The sequence below is a fragment of the Convolutriloba macropyga genome, chromosome 10 (genome assembly GCF_964194025.1).
Source record: "Convolutriloba macropyga chromosome 10, txConMacr16.3, whole genome shotgun sequence".
NCBI classification, from domain to species: domain Eukaryota; kingdom Metazoa; phylum Xenacoelomorpha; order Acoela; family Convolutidae; genus Convolutriloba; species Convolutriloba macropyga.
This window is the reverse complement of record NC_134477.1, coordinates 29,027,254-29,048,693: the sequence shown is the minus strand read 5'-3', so window position 1 is coordinate 29,048,693 and position 21,440 is coordinate 29,027,254. Positions and strand designations below refer to the sequence as shown.

At 35.9% G+C, this 21,440-nt stretch overlaps 1 protein-coding gene across 2 annotated transcripts in view; it reads right to left on the bottom strand.

The window, feature by feature from the left end:
* Positions 1 to 6,572: 6,572 nt before the first annotated feature.
* The window catches only part of LOC142348415 (uncharacterized), a 43,750-nt gene continuing 28,882 nt past the window's right edge, over positions 6,573 to 21,440 (bottom strand). For both annotated transcript variants that reach the window (XM_075399770.1, XM_075399771.1), the window contains exons 5-7: positions 21,038 to 21,222; positions 7,383 to 7,602; positions 6,573 to 7,042 (exon numbers count right to left, since the gene is read on the bottom strand). In XM_075399770.1, coding sequence (XP_075255885.1) covers positions 6,888 to 7,042; positions 7,383 to 7,602; positions 21,038 to 21,222 — 560 coding nt within the window. In that variant the 3' untranslated portion in view covers positions 6,573 to 6,887. The remainder of the gene's footprint in view (positions 7,043 to 7,382; positions 7,603 to 21,037; positions 21,223 to 21,440) is intronic.

The following is a 21,440-nucleotide window of genomic DNA, read 5'->3' as shown; positions in this document are numbered from 1 at the left end:
AAATGAGATTAGAAGCCGCCGTTATAGGAGCGCGCCTTCTGCAACTGATCGAAAAAGAAATGACATTGACATTCAGTCAAATTGTTCCTTGTTGCGACAGCCAAATAGTGTTGGACTGGATAGCTTTAAAAATGAAGCGAAAGGTTTTTGTTTCAAACAGATAGCAAGAAATACCGAAAGTTTCCTCGGCGAAGCAATGGCATCACATCGCTACTTGTCTCAATAATGCCGATCACGGCACTCGCGGATTTGAGACTAAAGACATTCATCAAAATTGGCTAGAGCTACCCCAGTTTCTCCGCGAAAATGAGTAGTCGTGGATTGAGATGAATAAACCACGAGCCACATGTGCCGCAGCGACAAGAATCTCCAAGACGCCTGTCGTCGACTCGAGCAAATTTTCCACTTGGAACAAAATTCTTCTGACAGTTGCAACAGTGTTCAGTTTTATTTATTGCGCAAAGAAAATGAGAAAGAACAATCAACAGTACACAACTGAAGACATTCAATCATCAAGAAAATATCTCCTAAAATTGTCTCAGGACAATTTTTCCACTCCACAATTCATTCCTTACAAAGTGGAACTAAACTCGATTCCAAATGCAAAATACAATGCCTAAATCCGTTGTTGGATGAGAACGGGTTGCTTCGATCCTGTGGTCGACTGCAGTATGCACCAACACAACTCGATTTGGAAAAAAACATCCGATCATCTTGCACGCCAAGGACCAAATTGTTCGTTTGTACTTGGATTATGCCCATCAGGTATGTATTCATCAGTCGACAGAACCAACAAAAGCCTTATTACAACAACGTGACCATATGATTGGCCTTCGGAAAGCGTTAGGAAGCGTACGATTTCGTTGTTTTTTATATCGACGCTTTGACACGAAAAACATTCAAACAATTATGGCACCATTACCGAGTTTTCGTTTTCCAACAGAAGAAAATCAATTCTCGTTTGCTAATTCTGGTGTAGATTTTTAAGTGTTATAGAAAAACATTATGGTCTGATTTTTACTTGCATGGTGACGCGTGCAGTTCGCTTAGAAACGTGCCCAGACTTAAACAGAGATACGTTTCTCAATGCCTTCAGAAGATTTTGCAGTCGTCGATGCCAGCCCCAACTTCTTTACAGCGACAACGGAAAAACTTTCGTTGGCCCTTCAGAAGAACTGAAAAAAACTTTTAAAGTTTTAGACAATGACAGAATCTACAAAGTTTTAGCGGTAGCCAATACAACGTGGAAATTCAATTCCCCATACGGCCCTAATTTTGGCGGTGTCTGGGAGCGTTTGATCCAGAGCGCCAAAAGAACGCTCCTTCTTTTTCTAGAATACAGAAGACTCTCTTTTGACACTTTCCTAACAATGATGGTGGAGACAGAATCAATCCTCAACTCCAGACCACTGACTAACGTTGCTGAGCAACCTGACAACGAGGAACCTTTGACTCCAAACCACTTTCTTATCCAGCGTCCCTTCAATAGCTTGCCACCAGGACATATTGGAGACCAGCAACCTTCAAGCTTAAAGACATGGGAGAACACGCAGAAGCTGATAAAGCAAATATGTCGACGTTTGGTGAAAGAGTATCTGCCAACCCTTAGCCGGCAGTCAAAATCGTCATACAGCAACGATCGACCTCTCAAAGTGAACGTCATCGTTTGGGTGTTGAAAGACCAAATGCCAAGAAGTATTTGGCCACTGGGAAGAGCCATGGAGACAACGCCAGGACGAGATGGAGAAACACAAGTCGTAAAGGTAAAAACGGCTTACGGCACGTTCGTTCGTCCCGTTTCCGGTCTCGCACTTGTTTTTTCTCCGTAGTATTTTTCTGATTTTTCTCGCTCCGGTTTTAGGCAACGTGAGTTACCCTTTTCCCACAAATTGAAGTACTGATCCTATTGATATTTGAGCCTACAGTTTCAGAGCCAATTTCAAAGAAGTTGACAAAAGACTTGGAATCAACTGACGCCAGCGAAAGCCCTTGATGCCCCCTTTGTGCCCTTGCAGCATGTTGCCAATGTTATTGCAACTTTAAAGATGGTTCAAATAAACCGCCAAAATTACAACAAAAACTTTGACTCTTTTGTCCAGTAACGTGAAACTTAGAGGTGCTCTTTTAACAAATGATTAGACTAGATATATGTTTTAAAACAACTAAGATATTTTTCTCGGATTTTGAACCAATAATTTAAGCGAACTCAAATTAGTGGATATCAGAAAAGTGCTTGTGATAGTTGTGTTCTTTGCAGTTTTCAAGTTTGGTTAATCCAACTCAGTAAATCAACATCATGACGATTTCAGTGACCTAAATAACTGAGAGTGAATGGAGAAACTTAGGTAGCTGAAATGATTTCCTTTATATTTTGTTCCTCTTTGATAATACACGATTATTCAGATGATAACCTGAAAAATAGGCTAAAACTTTTTCTGTTAATTGTTGTTATGATTTGATGGGTCACCTATTATGATTCTAATTTTACTTTTTAATTGCATGGGTCCAATGCTTACATTTATTTAAATTTTGCGCAATTTACGAATTAAGTGAATAATTTAGTCCTCTGCTTAAATTATTCGAGACGTGAGGCAAAATTAAGATGTCACAAGTGTCAAGTGTCAAGCCACCTCCTCAAAAGTTGTTATAATAAACCCTCATCGGGTCTAATCTGAATTATTTACATATTGACTCGGCCGCGTGACAAGATCTAAATATACTTGAATTTTTTATTTACCTGTTTAAGTATTAAGCGAGGTCTCCCGTGCATTGAAATTCAGAACATTATCGGTACTGATTCAGAGCCTGATTCAGGTCGCATTTTGATTTCTCTGATTCAAACTCCAAATCAGAATCTGATTCCTACTTTGATTTTTCTCTGATTAAGAGTTTGAATCGGGCTCTCAATCAGGCGCTGATTTTTTCCATTGAGACTCTAAGTTCTCACTGACTTAGGTCAGTTCGTAGCTAAGCTCGTGAGCCAAGCGAGGTTATGCCATTACTTTTGCTCTCGGGTATTGAGCTCTCGGGTATACAATACAAATTCATACAATATGTGTGGAAATCGTAGAATTAAATCTAACATATACAAGGCGGCTAGGTAATGTGCGATCGCACATAAGGTTCCGACCCCGCTCATCCACAATTTTAGTATGATTGTCTACCAAATGAGGAACAGATGGAAAAACACAAAAAATTCAAGTATTTTTCAAAAAAAAAACTGGTTTATGAACGAAAAGATAGCATCCAAAGCAAATAACTCAGTGGAGTTAAAAATGATGCATTAGATTGATGAGATATGCCGATATAAAGAAAGCGAGCAAAGACGAACGGCAAAATCAAAAAACAACAACAAACAATAATTACATCAAAAAATATTTGTTCGATTTAAAAACAAAACTTAAAACCAAAGTCAAAATAGCGTCAGATAAAACTGAAAATAAACAAATTAACTTGTAATTCACCAGCAAAAATGGCTATTCACCAGTTCATAATAAAGCTTGGTAACAATTAGACAAAAAAGAACAGAAACTTTAAAGTTAGAAAATTCGCTGAATTTTAAAAAAAAAAAACAATTAATTTCAAAATAATGAAAACCATTAGGAATCAACTAAAATATCCCAAAGAGCTACAATTACCAATTCTTCTATAGAAGGGAATTAGGAACTCTTGGTATTCGGTTTTTTATGGAGTTACGAAGAGAACAACAAATAGACAACAAACTAAAAATCAAATAAAACTTGCCAGAAAATGGTTTGGAAGGCGTAAAGCCATACTTTGGCTCCCGAAAAATGTTCTTTTGCACCTTCGTGTAACACCAATGTTGTATTATGGGGCCGCCCATTAATGAAAACAAGCAACAATAAGACAAAAAGAAATAGATGCAAAACTATTTAATACTTGGTTTTTTTTCAAAAATTTATTTTCAAAGACATAAAAGCCATTAATTACAAATTGAAAAATTTGAATAGGTTCGTCCATTCTTCCAAAATCAGCCCTTGAGCCCTGCAGTTAAACAGAATATCTCTTACGTCTACAAAAAGAACTTCAAATATGACAAAAATCAAAAAAACTAATCGACCTTTTTTTGTGAAAAACCGTGTCGAAGCCAGTAAAGCCAGAACGAATTCATTAAAAACATTAGATTTTGTGACCCCAATCCCTTTTGACACCTTCCCTTGACAAAAATAATGGCATCTTTAACCTTTAATTAACGAAACCAGGTAGCAAACAGACAAAAAAAGGAAAAAAGTTGCGAAGTTGTAATGGTTTTTTTTTCATTTTGGAAAACAATTGTTTTCAAAGTCATGAAAGCCATTATCTATCTTCCCAGATCAGAACGTCGGCTCATCTACTCTTCCAGGAAATCCAATCAAACCGGTCATTGTACAAGAAATTAAATACGACTAAAAAGAGTAAAAACGACAGTGAAAGACAAAACTAAAAAACTCAATTAAATTTATCGAGAACTTACTGTAGAAGTGGTAAAGAACCACAAACTATATCGTTAAGGATTTAAATATTTTCATTTTTGCAATATTTTGAACGCAAAAAATGTGATATATGAATTGACAATAACGTGATAATTTGACAAAACTAGAAAACATGAAAAATGGGCAAAAACCTAACAATTAAAAAAAAAATGGTGGAATCTGGTAGTATTAAAGCCAGAACACCATAACTTAAAGCGTAAAATCGCAATAAAGGCTAAAATTGAATTCAGCAGAAAGAAGGAGCTCTATTTGATTGCTGACACTAGGCTACAAGTTGACCAAATTGAGAGAAAAATGGAGGCAAAGTTCAATAAGCCAATTTTTATTTAAAAATCAAACTTTTTAAAAGACAAAACGACCATAAGCTTTCAAGCAATGAAGTAAAAAAAATAATTTTGATCTAATTAGGAAACCAATAGGACCTATCACTAGTGAGCTTTGTTTTGAAATGTTCTGTTATTTAATTAATAAAAAAAGATCGAATTTTTTTGCTAAAAAACCGACTGACGACAATACGATTTATTTTTGGATGGTAACGGTCCAGGATTGGTACAGAACTAGTCCTGCTAATGCTGATTTTCCATTAAGGATATTAATTTTTGGAATGTCAATGATTTAGAAAATTTGATAAAAAATCAGAAATAAAGGCTGCGTTTTTGATAATCAACGAATAAATTAGCAAAAAACGGCAAAGTTTTATTTACAGAGCACTCTCAACGAAAGTTGAAGTGAAATTAGCCCCTTTTTCAGTCTACAAAAGTTGTTTTGGTGGTGTTTGGGTGTGCACTTCCTGCAAATTTAATCAGAGTGGTCTAAAGAAACTTATTTCGTGCTGTTTTTGATGAAAAAGTCTGAATTTTGTGAAATATTTAGCCGGAAACTTTGACAAAAAAAATCAAGGAAAGTAGCCGACAATTTTTTGGTATTTAAACGTAAAATCAACAACATGAAAATTTTAAATTATATCAAAATTGGCGAAATTTTAGTCGAAAATTCCGAAAAAAGGTGAATGAAATCAACGGAATTTCTCGAAACTTCAAACCTTGATATCTCCCTGTCAAAACGAAAAAAAAATCTTTTTATTTCCATATTCTACGCTGGACAAGCTTTCTAATGATACCAGTTGCAACTCTCTACGATGAATTTATCGATCGGCCAAAATTGACTGAACAAAAAAAAACCCATTTGAGTATATAGTTCCTCCCCCCTCAAGAGGGGTCGGAACAATAAAATTTGGTCGGAAAAATTCTCAACACAAGCTAAAATCTGATTTTCCGATTTTCCAATATTATCTGTTTGGTTTTCTCTTCTCCTTTTTCATTCGTAGCTTGAGACGGATAGCGCAGGAGCTACTGAAATAGCATATAGGAGTATTGATATAACACTAAAAAAGTACTTGGGAAATCGTATTCTAAAATTCTTTAAATAGTGACAACTTTTTGCAAATAATTACATTCTGACCAACTGTTTTGCAAATTCACAGTTGACATAGCCCTTACAGTTAGTCGTACTTCTTCTTGAAAAGCTAATAACATTGAAATTTCCTCATAACACTTTTGGCTAATCGATGTGAGGACAAAAATACTAAAGTTTTCTTATACCAAGAACTGCAAAGAGCCAAAAGTTTTTTTTACTTTACCAGTATATATCAGCAAAATTCTGATTATTTTTTTCGGCCAAATCTTTGGCATTTTTCTACGAAACCTGATAAAAAACGATTACAAAACCGATGCAAAGTTTTTTTTCTGTGCCTGCAGTGTTGAAAAAAATTTCTAATTATCATTCTCATTCAGAGGCAATTCAGAAACGCAAACTAAATTTTCTTCGGATTAAGTGAACTTCAGAGAACCTAATGGTGAATTTTGCTCTGATTCAGAGAGGCTTCATCAGAATCGATACAGAAACTATTCTGAAACCGTTCCCAATCAGTGCTGAACATTAAAATTTCTCTGAAATTGTTCAGATTCCGTACTGAGGTTCTCTGAGCGTCAGGTACGTGTAGTTGGGGCAATTATTTCAAGAATTTCAACCATGCCTCATCGCACTTGTGTTAGTGAAATTAATTTTTTTGACAAATATCAAAAAGAATTCCATGCATATATTGAATCAATATATATTTCCAAATCATAATCTAATCTATTTTTGTGATGCACCGTGTGAATTAATCTTCAAAAATTGAAAAAGAAATTTGTTCAGTTCAGTTTTCAAGGCTAAATTTCTCTCTCTAAAGAAATTTTCATTATGTCTTACGATTTCGTAATATTTTCTAGAAAAGCAAGATTTTGCAATAAATTTTTGGCGCGCCTCTGAAAAAGTTAGACGAGTAAAAACAGCGTTATCCAAAATCAGTTTAGAAGGTCAATTTGGGTATCGGTCATTTCAAGTGATTGGTTCTCAACTGTCAGCCCTATTAGCCGGACATTCTTGTGACATGCACTGGAACTTTCCCTCTGGTGTCATTTTGAACTTGCCCCCGATGTAGTTGTTACACGTCACACACCGACAACACTCTTTGCAGATCTTTTCACCGCCTAGTCTGAAGAACTCTCCTAAAAATCAAAACAGCAAACTTTGTGTTGTCGAAAAAATTAAAACTAAATTAGTTTTATACTTTTTAACAACAAAAATACATCCAAGGCTGAGAAGTTCTTCGTTTACAATCACTCGGGGGGGGGGGGGGGGGGGGGGGGGGGGAGGTATTGCGAATGCGTTACTAATTCAGACCAATTATGAAATCTTCAGAATTTTTGACGCAATTTTTGCTTATTTTTAAGTTCCCTGTTGTTTAACATATATCGTTATAATCGAAGCTTGCAAAAATATGAAATTATAATATAGTAATAAGCATCTATCTAATCAATCTACAGGTCGCAAATTACTCAAGCTAACCAATGAGAGGCTTAGAACAGCGTGCACACTTTTCACAGAATTTCTCCAAATGGCACTCCATACAGTACACTTCGTTCTTCCCATTCACCTCTGTCTTCCCACCCAGGTCACTAGAGTTCAAGTCCTTACCACACAGTATGCACATGAAACAGGTGGCGTGGTAGTTGAACTTTGACCCCTCAGTGTCTCCAGCAATGCTGTTGTAGGGACCCATTATGACCTAAGTTTGCATTTGGTAGTTTTAATTTCCTTATAATCAAGCAGCACAACTGTTCACTTCTGAGGGCTTTTTCGATACTATTAATGCCTCAAATTTTCTGAAGAACGTTAGAAAGTTTGAAGGTTGTCGATTATAACTATTATGTTCTGTGCTGTTTCCAACATTTCATTTTGAATCCCTTGAATTGGTCCAGTTTTTCTTGAAGTTGTATTATAACAAGACTTAATTTTAGTTTGAATGCTTGGCCATAGGTTTTTCCAAACTTGGTTGTTAATTTATCGATATCGAAGCAGAGTGGTATGTGGTTTCTGGGTTTATTTTGCGATGATCATATGCTGCGTTTATATTTAAGAGTTTCGTGTCCTCTAGTCTAAATAATGGCGCATTTACTAGTACAAACATTGTACTATTTTTTTAGTTTCTTCACTACTTCCAGGCGATGCCAACCTCATAGGCAGCAGTAATGTCTGAATTGCTAAAAAAACCGCTTCTGACTCCAGCAACTTTGTTCAACTTTTTTTTTAAAAATTGCATGACATTCATCAAAATCACATCACACAACACGATCATGTCAATAGTAAAGCGCGTCTTTTGCTATAGAAAAGATGACGTCTCTTCGGTATCTCACACTCAGCAGACTGAAGACGTTTCTTAGATAGGTTATCGCCGTCTTCTCAATCACTGAGGATCCATTTGTCATAGATCCATGATACTGTGTTCGTGGTCTTTGTCCTATCTCGTAGTTGTTACGAGTTCGTCAAATTTCCTTAGAGTTTTTCAAGAAAAGCATGTTTTTTGGAAATGAAACAGTATGATCATGTCATCAAAAACTGTGTTCGTGGTCTTTGTCCTATCTCGTAGTTGTTACGAGTTTGTCAAATTTCCTTAGAGTTTTTCAAGAAAAACATGTTTTTTGGAAATGAAACAGTATGATCATGTCATCAAAAAGAGTTCACAGTAGTTAAAAACATGCTTTTATTTGGTCTGAGCAGAAAAATCCTTTAAAGATTGATTAAAAAATTCTTGACTTGATAAGGGTGGCCCACTAAAAAATTTATGATCTTAAAACCAAGAAAGTAAATTTCTATAACTTTGTTCCTTTCAACTATTTAATCAGGCGTTTTTATCAGGCGTTTTTATTATAAGTTTATAGTTTCTCAGGATTTCCGTTTAATATGGTAAAAACTTAAATTTTGTAACTTTTACACAAAGCAATTAAAAGCCTTAAAATGAAAAAAGTATTTAAATGAAAAGTAGCTACGTTCCGCTTTCAGGGCATTTCAGAAAATTTTAATTTTTTAATCCATTTGCCGCTCAAATTTACAATTTAAAGTTTTAGCATTACCAAAATGAGGGATTAGACTGCAATCATTCTGCCGCGCAATTTTTTTTGGAGAACTCGCTTCTTTCAAATATAGTTTGCAGTGGAAAGCAGTTTTTGATTTTTCAACATCCAGTTGAAAAATGAAAAACAATGTATGGATTTTCCATATAGTGCACCGACTTTTCGTCCGCGAAGTTTGTAAGTATGTTTCACACGCACAATGTATTAACATAGGAAAAATGAACTGTAGTTAAAAAAACGTGTAATTTTACTAAAAAATTTAGTACCGGTAGACGCCCGTAAAATAGTTGGCTGCCCTATTCATGCTGAAATTTTTTCGTCTGCTAAAATAACATAAAACTGATTTTTTTTACCGGATATGTGTCAGTCACCAATGCATACTAAGTAATAGTAAAAATTTGAGAACTACCCGACATGGAAATTGTTTTGGCTAACTGGAGATCAGACTCATTATTGTTTACCAGTGGAGAGTATACCACACAGTTTCTCCGTAGAAAAAATATCGAAAATATGAAAGGTTTTCTTATTGCGGGTATACAGGACCTGCAATTGAGATGCTTCGTCGAAGCCAAACAAGGGCGTTGCAACAGCAGTGCTCTATGAGTAACTTGTATCAATCGAAACAAGACAAAAAATTTCTGTGAAAATATGAGCTGCGAGAAAACTCTTAGGGGAGTTTCGCATGATTTCACGTTGGCATACAATTTTCTTGTTCTTAAGCGCTAATTAAACTGATTTTGTGTTATAGCTGTTAAAGTCATTACTAAGAAGATGCGCAGTGTTGTCTCTATGAACAGAGTTGAAAATTTATCTAATTTGAAATTAAATAAACTAAAACATGTTAAAGCTCTATTGAGACGTCAAGCTTATAATTTTCGCAACAGCTGAAGAAAAACAATTTAAGTTGGATTCCTATCGGATATTGCCTGCTGACAACAAACCCTTTTAATGGAAGAATTGGGTGCATCTGCACGTAGTCAATGTTGTCTTCCATTGTTTCACTTATTGTTTCCTGGTTAGGATCTTTTATCATGTGGCTTAGTACAGGTCTTAAGTATTTTGTCACATTTCAAGACTTTGAAATTTTTTATAAATTGATTTAGGAAAACTGCAGATAACAAATGAAATGCAATTTAGTCTTTTTCTAATTCGTTGTGTTTCATCTCTTCAGCGTCATTTATCTACGTTGTTTTTATACTTAGCTTTTTGCATAAGAAAATGCATACGTTCCTTGGGACAATTTCAAACTTAGGTGATTTGAGAACAACTGGCAGCATGTTGAAATGACTCTTCTTCGTACTGCTATTTTTTGTCGGTACAAAACTCGACTGCCAAATTTAAAATTGAAAACGAATATCTTCAATTTGATAGTTTTTCTTCAGAGTTGAGCAATATTCTTAGTTCACATTTATAGGGAATAATGTATTGAACAGGATAACGTGCGAAAAAGTGAAAAAGTTAAGAACTAGCTTCCATTTAGTCTGATCAGTTGATTCTGATTACGTTTTGCCGAAGAATTCTTATCCTGATCAGAGTGGCTATTTAACAAAAACTTCAAGATTTCAGATTAACAGTATTTTAAAGCTGACTTATATAATTTTGAGTTGAAGTCATTACTTTTTTTGCATGAAATTATAGTTTCTCAGTAACAATAAAATTGAAATTAAAATCTCTTCAATGTGTTTTTCGGAAATCATCATTTGGTTCAGAAAGTTAAGTGACTAGAATTGCCTTTTCTTCATGGTGTTAGTTTTTCGTCTACTGTGCATATAGCTCTAGGGCCAACGTTAAAATCGGTGTCTATTTTAAAAGTCAACCGTTAATTTCAAAGTGCTGAAGTTCAATTGAACTTCAGTGGTCTTGTTCGTGTCCTGGATCGCCTTGCTTTCCATGAAAACCGGTCTTGGTTGTTTGGTAGTTTTTTTCAAAATGAGGTGGTATTACTTTTGGCCTGTCTCAACTATATCGTTTTAATGTTTCGCGCAAATCGTTCTTATTGATTTTTCGCTTGGTGTCGAAGTCTTAAATACATCTGCCTGAGAAGATTTTTAATTGTCTCTATCATCTTGCCATGTTCTATTCGTTTTGTTGAACAATGATTTCGGTTTAGTCGAAAATCATCAATCTCCGCATCGTATTTTAAACTTGTTTGTCAATTGGTGGGTCATATTTGGTTATTTCTCTTCTCCAAAAATGGAAAATCACGGTCCCATTGGCAACCAAGAATCATGCTGGAAGAACCTTCCCATTTAATTATATTTTGTTTGTTTAATTGCGATCGATGGGCATCTGAAAACCGCTGAACTTGACTGCCAAACGAAATTTTCGTTTCGGATTCTTGGCACTGCTGGTGTTAGTTAGATAAAAAAAACACAATAAATTTACCGTAGAAGTAATTTGTAGTAATCAATTATTAAACTATAGAATTGCAGCAGTAACCTAATGCATTGAAGATCAACAACAACATGGTCATTTTTTGACCATTGACCCCATAATGCTTTCGGTTGCGGCAGTAGCTATTTTGCAGGAGTATTTTGAAAATTTTGCTTTTCATAAACAATCTTTGGTGTAATAACTGAATTTTCAACTCAGTTGTTTTTCAGAACGGAATTTAACTTTAATTTGATACAGAATGAAATTATTGCTCATGCACAACTATCCTAACAAGGGTTTAATCTAGTTAACTGGCATCCGATTTAACAAACGATCAAAAATCAACAAGTAGGCTATATTAGGAAAGAGCCAGAGGAAAGCAACGAAGAAGAGACGACAACACTCACGACCTTGGGACCTTGGACATCAAGACTACTCGCTCCAATACTAACCAGCTGCTCTGTTTCGAGACAAGTAGTGAAGCCACTCCGAAAGAATTATTGTCTACCTGAAGAACACTTGGCTGGCTACATCAAACCATTCACTATGGACAATTAACCAGGTAGAATCTCAAGTCTGCAGTAACCTTAAGAGCCTGGTGAGCAGTGTCTTAGCTTTCTTTTCAGGTAGACTGATACCATCTCCAATCTTCTTTTAAGTATATTGGTTGGTCATTTAATTAAAATTTGAAGAGATAATCTGTTAAAGTTCACAATCTAAGAGTCACAACTTAATTTGAATAGACACAACTTTCCTGCAGGTCACAGAATATCACTCAAAGTAGGGAGGACTTAAAATATTTTCAACTTTTTACAATTGGAAACTGAGTAAAGTAGTAGTACGCCTCGAAAGTCTTCAATTAGGTATTGACTAAGAGTTTGGTATACCCCTTTCTTCTACTACGGAGCAGTAGATTTGTGAATTCACCAGCCTTCCAGTGTTGCTTCCGTCGATTAAAAAGTTCTAGGGAGAGTTTTGGATTGCGAACTCAACAGATCTGTACCCTATGTTTTTAGTTTCTATATACTATATTTCTGTTTTACTATTAGATTATCCGTTAGATATATTTTCAGCGCTCTGTGTTTCTTAGCGCTCTTTGAATTCAACGGGGACTCTGTCAAAAAAGAAAGCTCTTAACTTATCTGTACTGTTCTGAGCTTCGATTAACGTTGGCACAATACGCCACTCTATAGAAGCTTTGATCCAGTTTGGACATTTGTTTCAACGAGGCAAATTTCTCTGTGATTGATCAACATTTTGAGCTGTCCCTATCCTATTTAAGGATATCTCTTTCCCCCTTCATTGTCGCTAAAAGTCAGCTATCATCTTTTGATTAACTCACATTTTTCTTTTGATTACTTTTCTCTTTTAAGTAAAACATTATATAGCCTTCAGATTATTTTTCCGTTCACGATTGAGTTTGAACTAGAACTCTGCGCCACCCCATTCTCCTCTTTGCAATTCCAGTTTTCATTAGTTCATTTTTTCGAACAACCCAGTTCATTTTATGGCAAATGACAGCAGCCAAAAAACTAAAGTTTTTATACTTAGAATATACTTACAATAAAGTTTTTAGAATACTTAGAAAATATTCATTAGACTTAGAGTATTTCGCGATTTGATCGTATTAGAGCAACTCTTTTGCTCGTTATGTTGATTCTATGTCAACACCATTATAGTGAGAGTAAAGTTTGGGACCTATGTGGGTTGCGACCCCACAATCTCTTAATTGATTGCAATCCTCTGCTCTCCACTGAGCCAACTGGTCCACATTGCGAGAGTCTTACTATGCTCTCTTATATTGAGCTATAATTTCAAGCTCCATCTTATGATCACAACTTATTAACTAGAGTGTATACTCTAACAGATCGCAATTTAAATCAAAATTCCTCAATATCACCATAATCTTTTGTTGTTTCGTTTGAGCAGCTGACTGCTGACAGAAAAATTCCGATGAAAAATTCCGATGCTTGTTTTGTGCAACTGAATTGATTTTACTGATATTAATCGGTTGTCTTTGTTTGCTCTCCTTTTTTGTTTATTATACGTCTAGTGCCAATTAGGTAAACGAATCGTGTTGCCAACGCAAATTAAACAAGTAATTATAATAAGCAAGCTTTTTGAGAAAAAAAATACAGACGTAAATTTGAAACGCAAAACGTATTTCTTAGCGCCGATAACAACGCTCTGAACTGCAGATCATCACGCAGCTGCGTCAAACTCTTATGACAGTTTTCAAGGAGCCAATTCAGTGTTTTATTAGATTAAGTTTACACAACGATTAGATAGAAAGGGAAAAAACAAATTTCAAGGGACACATTAGGATAAATAGGATCTAAATAAAAAATTATTAACAAAATAGTTAGATTTAGGGTTTATTTTTAAAAAATAACACAACTTTATCAGAAGCGACTTAATACTGACACTGGTAAAATCAGACAAGAGTTTGAATGAGACTTTGCAGTACATTGGTTACAGACAGCAGCCCTTTATAATTGTTTCACTAGCATTTTTCCACGATTTAGGAATCGTCTCAGCTTGTTTGGTTTGTTGGGATTTATGGAGAGCTGATGAAGCAAAAAATAGCCGCGTTCAGACGATTCACAAAACTTTAGCACTTGAATAACGTAGACTTCACTTAATTCGACGATTATTCCTTTCTATAGTTTTGGAAGTCATTGGCCTGTTTGGGTTGCTTCATAAGTAATACCAGACAATTTCAAAAAGTATAAATGAAAAGAGGGTGGTCAAGATCACAATAAAAAGATGCCAGATAACATTTGGATTTGTTCATATTAAGGAAGATTACAGATTTTTTCGGGCAAACTTTTCTTATCCGAGCTCCAGCATTTCGAAGATATATTTTTGGAGATTTTTAAATTTCCAGTTTTGTTAGGAGCTGGATACTTTCAGTTTCCTCTGAGCAAAATGAGTTTACTTATTTATAGAAAAGGCAAAACTTGCAACAATGAAGTCTTTGACCAGAACTGAACTCGAACTCCAAGAAGCCGTGTTTGCGATTCATTAAAAAGTAGACACCCTGAAAGCGGTAACGGTACCCCAAAGACAACTCTTAAGTGAATAGATCGAACGATTGTTCATCACCGGTTGACTTAATGGGAGAAACATTCCATCTTCTTCGCAATCATTCTCTAGATTTGTAGAGTCCACAAGAATCGGCCAAGGTTTCTATGCTGCGTCAGCAAACAACCCCGCCGGTCCTAGCACTACGGTCCTGGTGGATAAATATTTACAATTTTCTGGTTAAAAAGTCCAAAGGCACCTGCTGTTTACTCAACGCACTCGGTTTCGAATACTGAGAATACTAATAATCTGGTATAATAAGGTATAATTTAACTCCCTCAGAAGGATCTTCGAAAGACGTTACACTAGCATAAGCAATATTTTCGATGGATTAGATGTTTCCAATTAAGACATAGCTGTTGTTCTAATTTAACCAGCACCGCCTACGCATTCTTCTACAGCAGGCCTGTTTCTACTCATTAAGCCTCTAGACTTAAAAAACTGCAAATTGCCTAAGTAAAAGGCCAATCTGATGGGTTCCCTGTTCAAGAACAGACATAAAAAGAAAAACCCAGTCGCAACATTGGTTTTTTCATTGGTAAAAAAAAACTTCAGAGGAGTAGTGACCGCGTTCTGCGCACAAAAGAGGAGATTACGAAAATACTTATAATCATCCTCTAGTATTTTATGCCATCCCATTGTTAGATTGTTCCCAGTAAAATCCATTTGATCAACCATCGTGAGGATGTTGGCTTTGTGCAATTGTACTTCAACGGCAATATGCAGTTCAAACACTTCGTTCTGCTCTAAGATGAGTCAAAATTATTTACTAAAATGCCTTAAACGTAACAAGAATTCTACCAATCTTTTCAGCTGAATGTTTCTTTTATTGTACTCACTTTTCTCAAAATGTTAAGAGAATTTTTGTGCCATTTTAGGCGTAAGTGACACGTTAAGTGAGAGTAGCTGACATTTCTTTTTCACGTGCATGCTTTTAAATTACTCATGCACTATAAAGTTTCAGCATCAGTGGAAAATTTTCTTTGGGCTATGCGTTTGGAAATTTTATTCAGGCAGTGATTACTACAAAAACACAATTAACTGTGACAGCAAAAAACTTTTGTTTATCAAGAGTTGAAATCGAAAACCCACTGCAAGCTAACAATCTAAGAAAAATAATTGTTGACACTTTTCATACCATCCACTCCGGACCGCGGTGACTCGTGTGAACGAATGGTATGAAATCTCAAACATTTTAGTCGGTACTTATCAGACAACGCCTTAGAGATGAAACTTTGAAAATATCAAAAAATCGACCACTTAATCTTTTACGTTCTGATGAAACTGAACTCGATTATTCAAGTCCCATTCAGTTCATTCTCGGAACTGGTCCAGCACTATGTCCTTGCTTATTAACGAAGAGAACATCAACCGACGCTAGAGATGCGAGCATTCATATTGCTACGCAACGTCCATTTGGTGAAAAGGTTAGCTGATTATGTATCTGCCTCGGCGCGTCGTAGTGCACGAACAACTCCACAAACACAGAATCTAAGTGGCGCTTGCCCATAAAGCTTCGTAGAATTGGAAGTATGCTTTACAGAGGTCATATGATTGCCAGCCGTATGAGATAAACACGAACCTTGGTAAGTAAACCATACCACATGCAAAAATAATTCAAGTCTTAGAAATCCATTATTTGTGTTCGAAGGTTGTGAAGAAAAATAAACAAAACACTTTTTTCATATGAGCTGTTTATGCCACGCGTAGTATACGCTCAAATTTAAATTGAAAAGCATAACGTGACAGAAAGCCCAAAAGTCGCACATTGAAACGCATTGGAATCTTTATCAAAGGTTAGCTGGTTCATTTTCCGCTCAACTACGACAATTTTGTCCTATTAAAATCAACATTCTCATAAAGGAGGCCTGAGCAACGACTAGTTTGAGATCTTCGATAAGTCAAACTCATTCCTGACACATATATGGTGTCGACATAAAACTATTACATTAGTGATACATGAATACGTTTTTTAAAGACATGGCCCTAAAGGTAACAATAATTCTATCCTTTTTTGAGCTGAAAGTTTCTTTTATTGAATTCCCTTTTCGCGAATTTTTAAGAGACTTTTTGGGCCATTTCAGGTGTCAGTGACACGTTCAAGTGAGAGAAGCTGGCATTTCCTTTTCGCTTGCTTGCTTTTAAATTACTCATGCACTATAAAGTTTCAGCATCAGTGGAAAATTTTCTTTGGGCTGTGTGTTTGGAAATTTTATTTAGACAGTGATCACTACGAAAACACAATTAACTGTGACAGCAAGAAACTGTTTGTTTATCAGGAGTTGAAATCGAAAATCCACTGCAAGCTAACAATCTAAGAAAAATAAATTTTGACTCTTTTCATACCATCCACTCCGGACCGTGGTGGCTCGTGTGAACGAATGGTTTAAAATCTCAAACATTTTAGGCGGTACTTATCAGACAACGCCTTAGAGATGAAACTTTGAAAATACCAAAAAATGGACCACCTAATCTTTTAAGTTCTGATCACACTGAACACGATTATTCAAGTCCCATTCAGTTCTTTCTCGGAACTGGTCCAGCACTATGTCCTTGCTTATTAACGAAGAGAACATCAACCGAAGCTAGAGATGCGAGCATTCATATTGCTACGCAACGTCCATTTGGTGAAGGGGTTAGCTGATTATGTATCTGCCTCGGCGCGTCGTAGTGCATGAACAACTCCACAAACACAAAATCTAAGTGGCGCTTCCCCATAAAGCTTCGTAGAATTGGAAGTATTCTTTACAGAGGTCATATTGTAAGTAAACCATACCACATGCAAAAATATTTCAAGTCTTAGAAATCCATTATTTGTGTTCGATGGTTGTAAAGAAAAATAAACAAAACACTTTTTTCATATGAGCTGCTTATGCTACGCGCAGTATACGCTCAAATTTAAATTGAAAAGCATAACGTGACAGAAAGCCCAAAATTCGCACATTGAAACGCATTGGAATCTTTATCAAAGGTTGGCTGGTTCAATTTCCGCTCCAACTACGACAATTTTGTCCTAGCAAAATCAGTATTCTCATAAATGGGGCCTGAGCAATGACTGGTTAGAGATCTTCGATAAGTCAAACTCATTCCTGACATATATATGGTGTCGACATAAAACTATTAAATTAGTGATACATGAATACGTTTTTTAAAGACAAGGCCCTAAAGGTAACAATAAATCTATCTTTTTTTGAGCTGAAAATTTCTTTTATTGAATTCCCTTTTCGCAAATTTTTAAGAGACTTTTTGGGCCATTTCAGGTGTCAGTGACACGTTCAAGTGAGAGTAGCTGGCATTTCCTTTTCGCTTGCTTGCTTTTAAATTACTCATGCACTATAAAGTTTCAGCATCAGTGGAAAATTTTCTTTGGGCTGTGTGTTTGGAAATTTTATTCAGACAGTGATCACTACGAAAACACAATTAACTGTGACAGCAAAAAACTTTTGTTTATCAAGAGTTGAAATCGAAAACCCACTGCAAGCTAACAATCTAAGAAAAATAATTTTTGACTCTTTTCATCTCATCCACTCCGGACCGCGGTGACTCGTGTGAACGAATGGTATGAAATCTCAAACATTTTAGTCGGTACTTATCAGACAACGCCTTAGAGATGAAACTTTGAAAATATCAAAAAATCGACCACTTAATCTTTTACGTTCTGATGAAACTGAACTCGATTATTCAAGTCCCATTCAGTTCATTCTCGGAACTGGTCCAGCACTATGTCCTTGCTTATTAACGAAGAGAACATCAACCGACGCTAGAGATGCGAGCATTCATATTGCTACGCAACGTCCATTTGGTGAAAAGGTTAGCTGATTATGTATCTGCCTCGGCGCGTCGTAGTGCACGAACAACTCCACAAACACAGAATCTAAGTGGCGCTTGCCCATAAAGCTTCGTAGAATTGGAAGTATGCTTTACAGAGGTCATACGATCGCCAGCCGTATAAGATAAACACGAACCTTGGTAAGTAAACCATACCACATGCAAAAATAATTCAAGTCTTAGAAATCCATTATTTGTGTTCGAAGGTTGTGAAGAAAAATAAACAAAACACTTTTTTCATATGAGCTGTTTATGCTACGCGTAGTATACGCTCAAATTTAAATTGAAAAGCATAACGTGACAGAAAGCCCAAAAGTCGCACATTGAAACGCATTGGAATCTTTATCAAAGGTTAGCTGGTTCATTTTCCGCTCAACTACGACAATTTTGTCCTATTAAAATCAACATTCTCATAAAGGAGGCCTGAGTAACGACTAGTTTGAGATCTTCGATAAGTCAAACTCATTCCTGACACATATAAGGTGTCGACATAAAACTATTAAATTAGTGATACATGAATACGTTTTTTAAAGACATGGCCCTAAAGGTAACAATAATTCTATCCTTTTTTGAGCTGAAAGTTTCTTTTATTGAATTCCCTTTTCGCAAATTTTTAAGAGACTTTTTAGGCCATTTCAGGTGTCAGTGACACGTTCAAGAGAGAGAAGCTGGCATTTCCTTTTCGCTTGCTTGCTTTTAAATTACTCATGCACTATAAAGTTTCAGCATCAGTGGAAAATTTTCTTTGGGCTGTGTGTCTGGAAATTTTATTCAGACAGGGATCACTACGAAAACACAATTAACTGTGACAGCAAGAAACTGTTTGTTTATCAGGAGTTGAAATCGAAAATCCACTGCAAGCTAACAATCTAAGAAAAATAATTTTTGACTCTTTTCATACCATCCACTCCGGACCGTGGTGGCTCGTGTGAACGAATGGTTTAAAATCTCAAACATGTTAGGCGGTACTTGTCAGACAACGCCTTAGAGATGAAACTTTGAAAATACCAAAAAATGGACCACTTAAACTTTTAAGTTCTGATCAAACTGAACTCGATTATTCAAGTCCCATTCAGTTCTTTCTCGGAACTGGTCCAGCACTATGTCCTTGCTTATTAACGAAGAGAACATCAACCCAAGCTAGAGATGCGAGCATTCATATTGCTACGCAACGTCCATTTGGTGAAAAGGTTAGTTGATTATGTATCTGCCTCGGCGCGTCGTAGTGCATGAACAACTCCACAAACACAGAATCTAATTGGCGCTTCCCCATAAAGCTTCGTAGAATCGGAAGTATGCTTTACAGAGGTCATACGATTGCCAGCCGTATGAGATAAACACGAACCTTGGTAAGTAAACCATACCACATGCAAAAATATTTCAAGTCTTAGAAATCCATTATTTGTGTTCGAAGTTTGTGAAGAAAAATAAACAAAACACTTTTTTCATATGAGCTGCTTATGCTACGCGTAGTATACGCTCAAATATAAATTGAAAAGCGTAACGTGACAGAAAGCCCAAAATTCGCACCTTGAAACGCATTGGAATCTTTATCAAAGGTTAGCTGGTTCAATTTCCGCTCCAACTACGACAATTTTCTCCTAGCAAAATCAGTATTCTCATAAATGGGGCCTGAACAATGACTGGTTTGAGGGCGTCAAAAAGCAAAACTCATTCCTCAGGTCATATCTGGTGTCGATATAAAATTATGAATTTAGTAATACAAAAAATTTAATTGTAAAGACAAGGCAGAGCAAGATTAGGTAATTTATCAGTTGAATTGACCAATATTGGCCGACAGAAGGGTAACAGACATTTTCTGGATTTTTGGTCGCCAGTGTTACTCCAAATGACATTTTAATTGTGTCGTGGTAATTGCTGTATGGAGTGTGTGTTGCTGATTGATAATTCTTGAATAAAGATTTATTGTCTTTTTTATTGTGTGCGAGTTTTAAAAAATTCATTCTAAAATAATGTGTTGGAGGAACCGAGTTACGTGTTTTAACTATATTTAAGTGCTTGCCCAAATTTTTGAGTTATTAGTAGGGCTGACTTGGTTTTATTGTTTTCAAGTGCTGTTAGGGTGTGAGTCTGTTCAAATTGGTATAAAATGTTAACCTAATGTCGTTTGATGTCCTTGTAGAGTCGACTGTTTTCTCCTCGACAGCAAGCAGATCACAAAAGACATAAACTTCTTCTTAATTGCACATCGTCCCATCCTCATTTTCACATTCTGAGCTGCACTGACATCACTGCCGAGGTCTTTTACACGGTGACAAAATATTCCAGAATAAATTTATTTCAAATTTTTCAAATTCTTCAAATTTCAAATTTTTCAAATTTTTCAAATTTATGTAATTAAATATTGGTTATGCTCTGTTAAATGTTACTTACATGATAACAATTTAATATCAAATCAATACTTCCATAATTTAAGCAATTTACAATGACCGCACGTGGGATTAGGAAGTAACTCGAGGGCTAAGTTTAGTATAGATTACGTGACTCTGTTTCAAGTCAGTTCGAACTTAATTCTTGTGTTCATTGCTATCCTTGCATTGATTCGAGCTGTTGAGCTAGAATATCGAGTGACTTCTGCATAGTCACGGAACTTTGCTTAAAAAACGCAACCTCCAAGTTTGAACATGCCGAAAGTCAACTTCTGGTTATTGATATAAGAATCTCTACCATTGACGTCTGGCACTTGCAACGTTTGGTATTGGTTTAACTTGTTTTAACCAGAAGTTAAAGATTGGCTCTTTCAGAGGAAACCGTAACATAACAGCTACCTTATACAGTACTTACTTGATTACATCGTCTGCAGGTGATGCTATTCTTCATTCTACACTCTGAGCAGTTGAGTTGTCCATTGACAAACATCAGTTCCTCTCCCCTCGCCATGTTCTTATCACACAACCCACAGTTGAGACAGTCCGCGTGGTACTGCATGTCCTTACCACTAGTGGGGTTGTTCAACGTTAACACTCCGTCTGAAAATAATTGTTATATCTGTTAAACTGAAGTAAGTTATTAATCAGAGTGCATTTCAACAGAAAGCGTCATAATACGTTCATGCCAAGTGAATCAACGTGTGTCCATGACTGAATTGAGAAGTTAGTAAAAATTGAAACGTACACTGGTAAAATTCTTTTTTTTGAGAAACTTGTTCAAAATCATGACAAAATTGATGCAATATTCTTGCCAATTA